Source organism: Anser anser (genome assembly GCF_964211835.1).
Source record: "Anser anser genome assembly, chromosome: 6".
In the NCBI taxonomy this organism is placed as follows: domain Eukaryota; kingdom Metazoa; phylum Chordata; class Aves; order Anseriformes; family Anatidae; genus Anser; species Anser anser.
The window spans coordinates 15742943-15757034 of NC_139726.1; the positions used below are offsets into that span (position 1 = coordinate 15742943).

General features: G+C 38.7%; 1 protein-coding gene across 7 annotated transcripts in view; it reads right to left on the bottom strand.

The window, feature by feature from the left end:
• MYLK (myosin light chain kinase) overlaps positions 1-14092 on the bottom strand; it is a 210112-nt gene that overhangs the window by 71014 nt on the left and 125006 nt on the right. For 6 of the 7 annotated variants that reach the window (XM_083841334.1, XM_083841331.1, XM_083841332.1 and 3 more), the window contains 3 exons: positions 12875-13121; positions 4777-4857; positions 3512-4416 (listed from right to left, as the gene is read on the bottom strand). In XM_083841334.1, coding sequence (XP_083697460.1) covers positions 3512-4416; positions 4777-4857; positions 12875-13121 — 1233 coding nt within the window. Of the gene's footprint in view, positions 1-3511; positions 4417-4776; positions 4858-4917; positions 5233-12874; positions 13122-14092 lie in introns of those variants that run through there. The other variant, XM_083841337.1, reaches the window with a different exon arrangement.

Here is a 14092-nt window from a genome sequence, read left to right on the forward strand (position 1 = left end):
TGCCAGGGAAAGTCGCTTTCTGTGAGTTAGTACGTAAAAGGAGAAGTTACCTCTCCTATCCAGTGAACTTGTTACGCACAAGTATATTTTGAAGTCTGTCCTTGGACAAGTATGCTACTTGTTTTATCAGGTGGGTGTGTTTCTGAAACAAGATCTCATGCATTTGTATACACAATATATTTGACACCAACAGATCACTAAACCACTACTTTTGGCTTTCTGGCAATGACAGAGAGGGTTAATTTCATTTCCAAAGGACAAATACATGGCATTCTGCCAAGGTTCATGTGTTACTTATATTGAACAGTTCGTGGGCCACTGGCGCACAACTAAGATGGGCTTGTACTATAATAAGGAAATAGAGATCTCTTGCTCTAGATAGAAGATTTTCCGGTATCCAGTTGACTAAGCATAAGTAAGCCATTCTTTGTGAGATAACTCTGGAAAATGTACATACAGCATTTTCAATATATGAGCCAGTAGTCACCATGAAACTTCATGGCAGCACAGAACCAGGAGAAATAGCTAGGAACATACACAGTCCCATTTTCATTGTGGATTTTGGCGTTGAACTCAAGAGGAGTAAGATCATACTGAATAAATAAAAAATGACTGCACGATCTAAGCCCATTAATGTGAGCTAGGTCCATTTGCTCTGAACTTCTCTCCTTCCCCCAGACTCAGCCTTCTTTCAGCTGAGATGACTGTAGGGGATTATCTGCAGAGCCCATTACATGCTGCTCCAAGGTTGGCCAAAGGCACTTTTGCTGAAGGATATGATGCCTGTGGGCCTGACCAAGCTGCCTTTGCAGTGTTCTGGGCAAAACACAGAATGTGGGATTTTTGCACTGGTCTGCTGAGCACTGCATCCAGTTTTATTGTTGCTCTCTATGTTTAAAGCTGCTCCAAACACTTTCTGTTAGACTAACCCATATGAAGAGTTTCTCTATCAAGAAATATTTCTTGATACTCATCGTGAACTTGTTATTTCTCAGTTCTAGTCTGTAGCTCTAATTATTCCTTCTTCTCTCTTGGTTACTTCAACTATTTACATGCTCCTAATTAGGGGAAAACAGAAAATCAACTTCTGAGAACACTGGAAATTACTTTAAGAATCATTCATATGTAGTTAACTTCTTAACAGCTGTCATTAAAGCATTTCACAGCAGAAGAGCAGCAACGTGTCCTTCTCCAGGTGTCAAAGTTGGCAGGTACTGGCTGAAAAAAAACAAAACTGACCATCGTGCAATGCATCCCTTCAGTGTACCAGAAGGTATGCAATAAGGTTAATAAAAATACCTGTAACCTTCTTTCTGTTTCTTTCCATTAAAGGAGAAAACCACAGCATTTACTTCCCTGTGTAGTATTTCTTTCTAAGAGCCTCTGCAAATATGTGCAAATGACAGCATAACTTCTAAGCACAGGCAATACTGATTACCTAAGCAAGATAATAGTGCAATAATGCAGGTAAAACTCAAACATAAGGATAGTTACTTCACTCCGTGAAAAAACAACAACATCCTGAAACAATGGATTCCTCATCCAGTGGTGACCTTCATTCTTTACCTCAATGGAAAGCACTGCTACAGTGGGACATCCTGACAAAATGCCAGCTCTGTGCCATGATCCAGGAGTGCCACCCAGTCCAGGCAAACTGGGTGGGACATGTCATGTAACCCTGCTCAGGCAGGTGGCAGAGCATGTATGTATGTCAGTATCACTTCACTACACTCCGGTGCAATGAATCCAACTCTACTGGACTTTCACAGAAAGGTAGAGGTTGGGAGGGACCTCTGGATGTCTTCTGGTCCAACCTCCTGCTCAAGCAGAGCAACCTAGAACAGGTTGCTCAGCACCACATCCAGACAGCTTTTGAATACCTCCAAGGAGGGAAACACTACAACCTCTTTGGGCAGTCAAAGTACCATTTTATAAAGCAAATATGAGTTCAGGGATTGTTAACAGTCAATTACTCAGCTTCTTTTAGTCCAGAAAAGACTTTCTGCAGCACCACATCACTGAAGCTTTGGCACTCTAGGAGGCTCCCCCACAGCTCAGAATTGGATTATTTCTGTCTAATAGAGATGCTTTCTATCTAGCACACTTTGAGAGGACATGTGAAACTTTGAGGTGCATAATTTCTTTTCACTCTGTGCAACTCCAAGAAAACTCATGAAACCTTGCTATATGGGCTTCTTCCACTGTAATGTTTGTTAAGCTGCAGTTTCCTACCTTCTGATCCCATCAGCCCTTTTCACAAGGATGGCATTTCCTCCAGTCAACTTTTTCTCATATACGTGACAGTTATCCAGACACAGTGCACCTGCTATCATTTCCCACTCCCCATCTGCTTACATTGTTATCCCCTTAATACAGTACTCAGGTAATTTTCTTTTCCTTTGTGAAGAAAATGATTCTGACTGCATCTACTTTAAAGAATCCTCATGTTTCAGTGCTTGGATCACTGTTTAAGAATTCACTGGTTGTGGTGAACCCTCATGTGTGTTCATTTGATTTTCATGTAATAACACTCTAAATGCTCTGGATTAAATGAAGCATGATTCACAATTAAGAATGTGGACCCCTGTATATTAAAAAAAAAAAAAAGAGTTCACATGCATAGTAAGAATCATAGCTTGACAATGTGTAAGACAATGTCATTCTCCCTATAACTCCTTCAGTGTTTTATGAAATGAATATGAAGTATGGAAGACTATCTGTATTATCAGTTATCCTACCTATTTTTTTGCACAAGGCAAATATATTTTATCTAAGTGCAATATTATTTCATACAAAACCAATATAGTGGATTTTGATTACTCAGAATATGGAATATAAAGAATAAACACTCAATTTGACAACAGTAAATGTTCTCTCTGAGGACTTTTACCAAACTCTATCCTGTTTTGAAATTAGTTAAAAGTCATCATGCTATTGGTGGACAAGTACTTCAGTGTCTGTAAGGACAACAAAAACATCTGTGGGGGGACACTAAATACACTAGAAATCAATTCTGAACTCTGATCTTAAACATCCAATTTAAACTTGTAGTAATTTCCTTCTATAACACTACCCCTCTTTGCTTCTGTGTTTCTTAATGCAATAAAAAACCTGAAATATTAAACATACAAAAGAAATAAATCAGAATTTGTAAACCAGCAATAATATTATTCTGTTTTCCATCTTCTAAATCCTTAAAGTTCAGCTTAAATAAACGTCATGTACCAGCTCCTTAAACAGCATCAGCAATGTAAACAGCATTTAAAAACACAAGAAGTTCAACTTTATAAAAATTACATCTGCAGGCTGTTAAAGGAGAATCTGCAAGAAATGTCAAACATACTGTTCCTTGTGTACTCCACTGAAATAACAAGAAAGTTGCATCTGGAATCAGTTACTGGCACAGGACTTAAATAAAGTATTGCATTACCTTTAACAAACTTAATATTATTAATCAAGAGTCAGATATAACAGTGTGTCACACAGCTGGCTTGTAATTCAATTGATTTACCTTCTTGGGAGATGACAATGGACTTTGATGATTTGATGGTTTTGCTGTCCAGAGTCCAGGTGACAGCTGCAGGAGGATCCGAGGAAATCCGACATTTTAAGACCAATTTTTCACCATCCACTATTTTAGCATCCTGAAGCTTCTCAGTAAAAGAAGGTGCTGTTCCTTTGCTTGGTGTTGGCTTGCTTGGTGGTGGTTTGCTTGCTGCTGGTTTGTTTTCAGCTTTTTTCCCAATTATTCCGCCATCCACCACGGCGCACCCATGTTCACAGTTCCTGTCATTCTTTTCTTCTTTTTTCACTGCTGGTTTGGCAACAGGGGCTTCAGAATTGGGGGTGGCATTCTGGGCTTCAGAATTGGTGCGGGCATTTGGTGCTGGGGTGCCAGCATTGCCATTCTCTGCAGGTGGCTTTTTCTTTGCGCCCAGCACAGACCTGAAATCTGTGACAGCTGGTTTAGGAGGTGGCACCTTCTCTGGCAATGGGGTTTTTGGGGTGCCCTTCTTGGCCAGCACAGAGCGGAAGTCCACCTGTTGAGGAGCATGAACTTTCCTTTCCTCTTCTGACAAGGTCTTGGGCTTGACCTGCCGCTGCAGGTTTGCTCGGAAGTCCATTTGCTCGGCTGGGATTTCTTTCAGTTCCTCCTCAGAAAAACTTTTGGTGCTGACTTTCTTGCCTAAAATGTCACGGAAATCAAGCTGCTCAGCTTCCTGCTGCCTCAGGCTCTCCTCTGTGTGTTCCCGAGTTTCCACTCGCCTCTTCAGCACACCCCGGACGTCTTCCTGCTCTTCCTCAGCTGCTCTGGTTTCACCGCTGCTCTTTCTGAAGCCACTTGTTCTACCAAATGTTAGTGTACCATGATCTCCACCATCTCTTCGCTCTCCAGAGCTGGCTGATTCCCTCCCACTATGATCCGAAAAAGAAAAGAAAGAGACAGCCAGGAAAGGGGCTGGTTTAAAAATGTCAGGGAACAATCTCAGAGCAGGAACAAAATGTGTTTATAGAAGGGGAGGTTGATTAGAGGAGCACACTCCATTAGTTTATTGCATCAATGATGACTTCAGGGTCCATATAAGGGCACAAACAAAAAAAGATCTTCTCTACTCTGGCTTGGTACAATGTGCTTAGCCTGTATGATGAAAACAATTTGTTGGGTCACATTTGGGGATTAGATTGAACAGCAGCCAGCCTGGGTCCGTAAGGGCAGGGAATTAACGGAGCAAAAAATAGAACCCACCCATGCAAGTCCCTGGGAAAAATACTCACTCTCTGAGCATTTCTGCTCTGGAAGCTGAACTCTCTCGCAGCATCAGAGACACCTGGCAGCTGCATTCTCCAACTTGGTTCCTGAAATGTTTAAGTGAAATCAGAAAAGAAGAGGTTTCTCCCTCCAAGACTGTAACTTACCTGAGCTAAGTGACTGGGTATTGCACTAAAACAGCTCAAAAACAGGGCGGCATTGTGGTGGTTGACTGAGTGGAGCTGTTCCCCTTATACTTGGAGCCAAGCTATCTCAAATAGCTTTTCCTGTTTTGTGACTGTCTACACTGGGAACAACATACTCCACGAACAAAAATCAAAGCAATTTACAGAATGAAACAGCTGCAAACAAACAAGCTAAAGGAAAACAAATACAAAAGCTGGAAAATCGAGGCAGAGAAAGGGGCTGTTTTGCAAAGTTGAAAAACTTCCCAACTCTGCCTACTGTTTATTTATTCAAGCCCAAGCTCTTAAGTTTCCTAATGTTAAGATATTAAAAGCAGGGTCTCATTTCCTTCCCTCCCCCACAGCCCAACCAATCAGCAAATCCCATCTACATGGATTGCTCCAGTCTGTGCATGTTTATATTAAAAAACATAAAAGTGTCACCATATATGGTGCTGAGTACTTATTCTTCCTTTTGCAGAGGAATACCATGGATGCCTTCTGAAAAGGGCTCCCATTAAAGAATTCATCAAAGCACTCCCCCCACCCCCACCGCACACTCCCTCCCACAGATATATATCATTCTTCTAGCCCCAAACAGCTCTTCTCCACTTAACACAGAAGATGCCAAAAGCAAAATTTAACTCCCCAAGACAGCAGCTCTGTAATTGTTGCCACTACTTCCCTGAAATACTATTAAAAACACACAGACTTACTACTTTAAAGTGATTAAGGACTCGAGATATTTTTCAATAATGAGAACACTTTTGTTCTTCCCAATATAAGCGAACAAAAATAAGCTAGGACTGCAAACTCCTAGATGATTTTTCTTTTTAAACAAAAATATTTTTTGTTATTGAAAACATTTCTTGTACATAGCAAAAGACATGTGAACTGGGGGAGAGGAAGGAAAGAGAGGCAGTTTTTCCCAACTCTGATCACCTTTCAAAAGACTCTTGCTAGATAAGAGCACCTTTAAGCCCATTTTGCCCTGAGGTTTAAAACATGGACTTGGGAGTGCCTTTCTGTTAATTTACCATAAACATATTGATTGGCTTGTTTTTAAATAGCCCAGAGAAATGCGTTCCTAGGTATTGTTCTGTTTGGGTGACTAAGCTACAATTTGACCCATTTGCAACTTTCAATGGAGTCACACAGTATGCAAGTGTATTAACACAATTGCAGCAAAAAGTTATACTTTTATAATAGCAGTTAGTGCCATCACCTTTTCAGACAGATTTCCCTTGCTTTCTGTTGCTTTAGATAATCAAACAATGGATCAGCAGAGTGTGAAAATCAAGACTTTAAAACCAAGAAGAAACTGCGGAGGTTGACCAAAGTTACTGGACTGCAAAGCTAAGGACTTGCTGGTAGGAATACACCTTATTTGACCTTAAGACCTTAACAACAAGAAGTCACAGAAATACTTTCAACATTTCTTACCCCCCAAAATGCCGACTATGTACACTAGAAATTGTTAGCGATGGCAATCCATTTGAACAGCCCTCAAAGCCATAACCCTAATTTCCTTCAATACAAAAGGCTAGAGAACATCCAAGTACCAAACAGAAACTGTCCAAATGGCAAGACAGGAGCCAAGTCAGTGCAGGGAGCATTTAAGTCAGTTCTATGCTGGAGATCTGCCATTCTTACTTCCTCTTATATTTGACCTCCATTTGGAGGCAAGATAAATAGAAAGAAGTGCATGTGTCACTTCCTCCCAACATACTGATTGGCACTGAATGATGGGAAGATACCGATGTTGTCTTCAAACAATGCCCAAATTCATTGCAAAATGCTGCCTTTTGCAGATATTGAAAACTCATGATTTTTTCTTTTCTTTTCCCTTATTCTCAAAAGCTTTTAAGATGAGCGGAAGCACTCTGAAACTGCTTAAGTAATGCTGGGCTGTTAACAGGATACTCATTTATCCTGATACCTCCCATAAGTCTCCTAGAGCCCAACTACTCTCTCTTAAGTACTTAAGAGCAATCCAAAGCTGACAAAGGAGAAGAGATCATGCAAGCTGAAGTACAGACATTTCATAGCATTCATCAAATAGGGAGGCATCACTGCTCAGCTTCTGTCATGACTGTATGGCAAAAATATTTGCCCACAAGAATTATGTCACCAGTGGGAGAGGTTAAAGTAACAGACACAGCACTCTCCCAAGAGAGGAATCTAGGGGTACTGAAGTGACCCTGACCACTGTGAAGAATAATGGCATTTCTTCAGGACGCACTTCTGCAGGGCACCTTTCCCTCTGCCAAGTCTTCGCACGTGCGAAGAAGCAAATAAGGAAGGCAAAGTAGACCTTTCTAGACTAAGCTATTTTTTCACAGGGTTTGGAAAATAAAGGAGGGAGCAAGAAAGCAGGAGAGCATTTTGTTCTCTCTATTTTTAAAACCTTGGGAAACACATACAAATTACAGCAACAGTAGAAGTACCTAGATGGACAAATAATTCACAAGGTAGTTTTTTGATCTTAGTTACTGTTTCTGATTCAAGTGAATGGCTGAAAACTAGACCACTGGATAAAAACCTTGAGTCTGACTCTTATTCATCATGTCCCTGTTCAAAAGCATAACTTTCTCAGGTCAAATCCTGCTTTCCAGTGAAATCAGAGGGAGTTTAGTTACTGGTATTAGGAGAAGGGACAACATAATTTTGTCTTCTGAATTCAGTTGCAGAGTCTAAAAAAGTGAAGTAACTAACATTGACCCACCTTCAAGACCACAAGATGGAAAAAGTGAACCAAGCCAAGAAAAATTAAGAGGGATTGGATGATTTAGATGCTAAATTCAATCAAGAATAATTCTGGAAACTTTGTAAATATTTATGCAATTTTCAGAATCTAGGCAAGGCAAGATACATAGGGGCAGTTAGAAAAAAAATAGAGCTTTGTGGTACACATGCACTACTGCAAGTCTTTCAGGTCTCTGCTGTTTTGAGTCTTGGCAATAACAATATTGTGCATCATGAGGTTCTCTGTGTTAGGATTTTATCAACAAAACCCTGGCCAAAGACAAATCTCAGTGGCTCTGTTAATGTGGAATAAAATGTAAGACATAAATAAAAGTTATGCTTAGTAGTTACGAAGATTTGTCTGAAAGTTTGAATTTTGCAGGATTGTTCTGTATAATGCCCATGCACAGGATTTAACTTTAAAATGTCAAGGAATAAAACAAACAAACAAACAAAAAACAAAACATAACAAAACAAAAAAATAAAGCCTCAGCTGCAAGGCCTGAAGCAATCTTAAAAATAGTTCCCTCTCCTATTGCGGGATCAGTTTTCCCTGGAACGGCTTTTATGTTCAAAGTATCTTGAAATACTAGTTTCTTGGCAGAATCTACTCAAATATTTCCACTGAATCTTAGATGGGACTTATTGTCTCTGTGTCCTTAGGAGTCACTCTCCGGAGGAAGAGGAAAAAAAAGGTATGCACTGTTAATTACAACATGAGGACACACTGAAAATTCTTACTGACCTATGAAGTGTGAAACAAGTATTGCAAAGTAAATTACATTGTTTGAGAATGAACAGAGAATAGTAAATTAGTTGATCCCTAGCTATAGCTGGTGTTTTCAGGTAACTGTAAAGCCTCAGAATGAGGTTTTGCAATACTTTTGTGAGTTAGTTAAAGAGTTAGAAAGCCCAAAAAGAAACAAACAAACAAAAAAGCTCCATGAAGCTTTCACCCCAAAGAACACAACTAATCTACTGGGTCACCAATTTAGCTGACATAACACAGACCAGATCTACTGACTTCAAAGAGAAACCGCTGACTTGCCTCACTTTAGGTCTTGGTAAAAATGCCTTTTTTTTTTTTTTTAACATATGAAAGACTACTCATTTTATTTGCATTTTAGGGTATTGAGAAGGAGAATGGAATGGGAATAGGTCATGGTTTCTTTTTCTAAAAATAGACAATGTGTTGATAGCAAGGTTTGTAAACAGTATTTTACACAAAGACAGAGCCATATTTACTGTGGTGTAATGGAATGTAATCTGACAACTACTTTTTATATAACCTGAAATGCAGAGTATTTGAGGTACCAGTGATTTATAAGACGAATGTTTACCTCTGATTTTATTTACATTATCAAAATCTCTAAATAAGATTATTCAACATTAACCAAGCTTTTATGGAAGGTGATAGATGGGGAGAAGAGCAATACTAAGCTTCTGAGAAGACAAAGGTTAACAAGGCAGATGATTTGTTTAAGGAACTGCAGGAGGATTTCTGAAATCTCTAGTGTTGCCTGTGCAGTTATGAAGACAATGGTTTTGTTCAACAACCTCAGTCTCAGTCCAGTACTCCCATTTTCTTTGCTTATCTTTGTACTTACAATGTATACACTGACTGAAAGAACATGGGAAAAACACACTGTGACAAAAGGGTACACATGCTAGCATCATTAGAAGGATGCAGTGGACAGGAGGAGAAAAAGATTTCTGTGGTTTTCTGCATAAAAACGGATTGCTATTTCCCATTTCAATTGTGATGGTGTCATGGAGACTCTGACCAATTTCTTGTCCTTCAACTGTATGGCAGGCATTTGGTAGGCTGACATGTTCAAATTTCAATAGATAAAACAAAGCTGTGCATGAATTTTTTTTATTTTTTTTTTTAATGCAACACCATTTCTGGAGGCCTGAGCAATAACAGGCTCAATGGAACATTATTAAGACAGTTAAAATGAAAAATGGAAGTGTATAGGAATAAGAGGTCTGTGTAGGTTTAAAACAAGGACCAGGAGCAGCTAAAATGACAACCCTCTTGGAAGTCAGACTTAGTAGTTCGCTATACAGAAAAAGACAAAGCAAGAACATATCCTGAATGATGCTGAGGGAGGGAAAGAGAGAAAGCCAACCAGTAGTCATTGATGGATCACATTGGGATAATGCTGGGCCACACACCCTTGTCAGTTCACTCTGATGAAAAAAGAATGAACTAGGAAAATCCTATATTACACACAACTTTTAGAAACCAGAGATTTAGTTTGTGAGAAGCCAACACAAAAGATGTGGAGATACTAGGACAGCATTTAGGGCTTAAGAATAATGGAGAAAACAAACTGGAAAACAATTAACACTGGTATGAAACTATGCCCAGACTCAGTAAAGGCGTTGGAGAAGGAATGACTCTCTGAAAGCAGCTATGCAACATATTTCTAAAACTAATACATGAAAAGGAGCTGCACATTTCATTTGAAGAGAAAACGATTATGTTTAAAAATAGCCCACTGTGTATTGTTAATTTCTGTGTAAATTCTTCTCTGAATTGACTTGTGGTTTCTTGGTTATTCCACATTTTTAATGGACTTTGTAGGAGTTTTTGAGAGAAAGACACTAAACGCAGCTCTTCTACTCTCAGGTACTGTTAAGACTGCTCCTGAATATATAAACAATTCTCAGTCAAGTCTTCAAGACAAATGCAAGCAGTTCTACAGCTATTTAGACAAGATTATTTGCTGTTGAAAATTATTTTAGCTCTGCTGCAAAATGAAGTTATACAGCTGACATTTGGCTCCTGGAATATTCCTGAGGCAGTTACTTCTCTGTTATTCATAAGCAATAAGCAATTGCCTAAAAGCATATGGCTTTCTGTTCCCTGAACAGTAGCAGAATTTTTACAAATGAGAGCAGGGTGAAAAGAGGTATCAGCATTCCCCTGGCTCTAATTCCAACACAGCTTTAGTCCTTATGGATTAGAAAAAGACAACATGAATGCACCTATCTTTGTGGGATCCCCTGCTATTTGTCTCATAAAGGGATTAGGGAATAACTGAAACTAGTATGTAATCAGCTGTGTTTTCTTCTAGCTACTGCTTTACTTCTTCCCACCCCCCAAAAAATTCTCCTCCAATAATTTTATGAAATAATTTCTTATCTAAGCATACTGCCTGTTCTATTGTACAGTCATAACATTCTCTCCACTTTGACAAGTGTCTTCATTGATGAATTTGGCTAGGGTGATCATCAGCTACGCTGAATCGTTGTCAGCATTGTTCAAGACAGCCACATCGAAGTCCTACACAAAGTCTTCTTGGCACTCCTTTGTTCATCTCTTTCTTTTTCCTCCTTCCATGCATGAAGTTTTGCTGAAATATCTCATCCTCTTTTAGTTCAAGTGAAACCACCAACACACATACAAGTAGAAGGTAGCAACGCTCACAGTTTGATTTGCTCTATCCTGTTAGCAAGGTTAGCAACCTTAATGCAATTGAACTGTTTCTAGTCCCACCAGTGTTAATCCCATATTGAGTATTAGAAACACTACTGATCTCCAAAGAGACTTTTCTTAGATGCAAGGATGTATGTAGACATAACCTTCACAAATCAGTATTATGCATGCCCTTGACCACCTTAGCTTATTGTGAACAAGCCAATTCTTCTGTAGCGAGTCAGTTCACAAATTATTGCAAATAGTAGAAAGGGTCTAAATCTACTGAAGAGCTTATTTGCAAAAAGTTCATGTTGCATATGGTTCTACCTACATAAGTGTTAGTAATAAGACTTGAAATTAAAACAGCTACACTTTTCTAAAGCTCCCTGTTCTGGTGAAAAGTGATTACCTTGTCCGACTAACAATACCAAAATATACAGAGGCTAGTTTGTGGCTGTCTGTAGTAGCCCATGGAAACATACCTTAGGACTAGATATGTATACAATAACATGTCCATCATTGTGACAATAACTTTATTCCATTTCTGACACGGGTTGGAAAATAAACAGTAATTATACAAAATTAAATTCATTGTTTAGGGGCTAAATGGGTTAAATATATTACCCCTCCCATAGGTTAGGAAGACAAGAGTAATTTATTTACAAGAAAATAAAACACAACTCAGCTTTCGAATTTCATACTAGTCTGAAGGATATGAAGCAAAGGTAACTTTTTTATAGCTTAAAAAAAAAAGAAAAAAGAAAAAACAGAATAAAGCAGGCAAGTGTAAGTGATGAGGAACTGTAATGGTAATGTTTTGTGATATTGGGCAGTATCTGGCTAAACTGTCTACTGGACAAGCCAGCCAGGCCTAAAAAAGTAGCATGCAGAGCAGAGCAGATTTTCTTCCAGGGGAATAGATTCAATTGTCCATGATGGTCAGAAAAATTTTAATATAAAAGGTCACTAATATTAGTCAAGTAAGGCGATATAACTATGCACAATAAATAGCAGAGAATGATAATATCAGTTTAAAGTTGTACATTTGGTTTTCTAAAACCTCACAGGAAATACGTTATTAAGTCCAACCCTCACCATTAGAAGTGGAAAAACATTACAGCACCTTCTAGAAAGAAAGCAGTAGCAAATCTGATGTTTGATTTAAAGAACAGCTATTTTACCAGAAAATAAATAAAATAAATTTAAAAACAACTCTTCCAAATTTTGTAGGACTGGCGAGATGCTCAAAGCATTAAGGTGCCTCGTTTCAAAGATATGACAAAAAAAGGAGACTCCAGTATCTGTATAAATTTCAAACATTTCCAAAATGGCAGGGGAGCACTTTCTCCTCTTAAATGTATGAACCATATAATCTTGTGGAATGGCCCTTCCTGCTCAGGCTGTTTCATGGAAAGCAGACATCCTTACAAATATCCAGAGAAATGCTAAAAATGATAAACAAAAACTCCAAAATCAAGATGCTGTTTTTGTTTTCCCTTGCTAGAAACCCAAGTCACTTCCCATACTGGTGCTACAAAGTTTTGTTTTTCAAGATCCCCAAAGAAACTGTATACAGTGTTGTCCTTCTCTCTTGTGTTTCCTCTTGTAGTTTGATTAGATCTCTTCATCCCTCCAAAATATTTAGTTCCTCTAGTACTCTACTGTTTTGTGCAGATAGAAGGGAATACTCTTGTTCAGGTGGGAATTTCAGCTTGAGGGTAAATATAAGTAATTGGTCCAATGGAATAAACTTCAGAGCAAACATACCTGAGCTGAATTTCATATTGCCCTGCATGTCGAGACTGCACATTCCTCAAAATCAGTGTGAAGATATCTTCATTTTGCAGGATTTCACACCCTTTTCCTGGCAATATTTCTTGCCCATCTTTAAACCAGTGAACGGTGGGGAAAGGATCTCCAGCAATGGCACAGGATATAAGGACATTTTGCCCAGGAGCTGCCGTCACTGATCTTGGTTTGCTAATGAACCAGGGCTGAATACCATCCTGAGGTTCTGTAGTTTACAAACAGAATTTACAATCAGGAGAAAATGCCAAGGTTGAAATTAATTTCAGGTGTAGCAAAAAAAGAAAAACAAAGTTGTTTTGAACATACAGGGTGTAAGTTTTTAATCTGAAAATAAACCAGGCTTTAATTTTGGAAGTCACTTGTGTTAGTACTAAAATTAATCATTTACTTGGCACTTTACTGGCTCAATCCAAACTTGTATTAAGGGCAAAACAAAGGGACTTTAAAGTTGCCCTAAAAGGAATCTTGAACATTTGTCTGTAGAGAATACGGATAGGAATAGCTTTAAGGGCAACTAACATTACTCTGACTGCTGTTTAGATCAGAGATCATGAACTAAATCATTAGGAATTGCATAAAATTGCATTTAAGATATAATGCTGACTCTGATGCTAGACCTCAGGGAAGGTCTGAATTCAGAGCAGACAATGACAACTGACTACAGACCCACCCCTTAAGGCACAGCTCGCTGAAATCCTGGAGTTAAGATCCTTTATACTAAAAATAATGAAAGCTTCCTGTCAATCTCCAATTATTTGAAGTAATGACTATGGGAAAATAGTTGGCTTACAGCAAGATTAGATAAAGTCTAGTGTCATGAAGGTAGTGAATACCCAAATCATGGTAAGTTTGGAGGTACTTCAGTGTTTACTGTGGGATTTACATCATACGTGGAGATTCAAAGCCAAATTTTCTGCATGCGGTACTCAAATTGCAGAAATCATGTGTTCCTCACCCGCTAATGCTAAAATACCTGGCTCCTAGACAGCTTTTCCAAATAGTCAGTGCTTTAATTAGAAAGAAAAACATCATTAAATGGTTTACATTAAGTCCATAGCTAAGTAAGCCTCGTAATTATAATCTGAAGCTGCATTTAGCAGAAGTTTTGCACTGTCCCTAGGAATAGGACTCAGGAATGCATTTTTGAAATAGTAACATAATGTTCCAGAGTGAAAT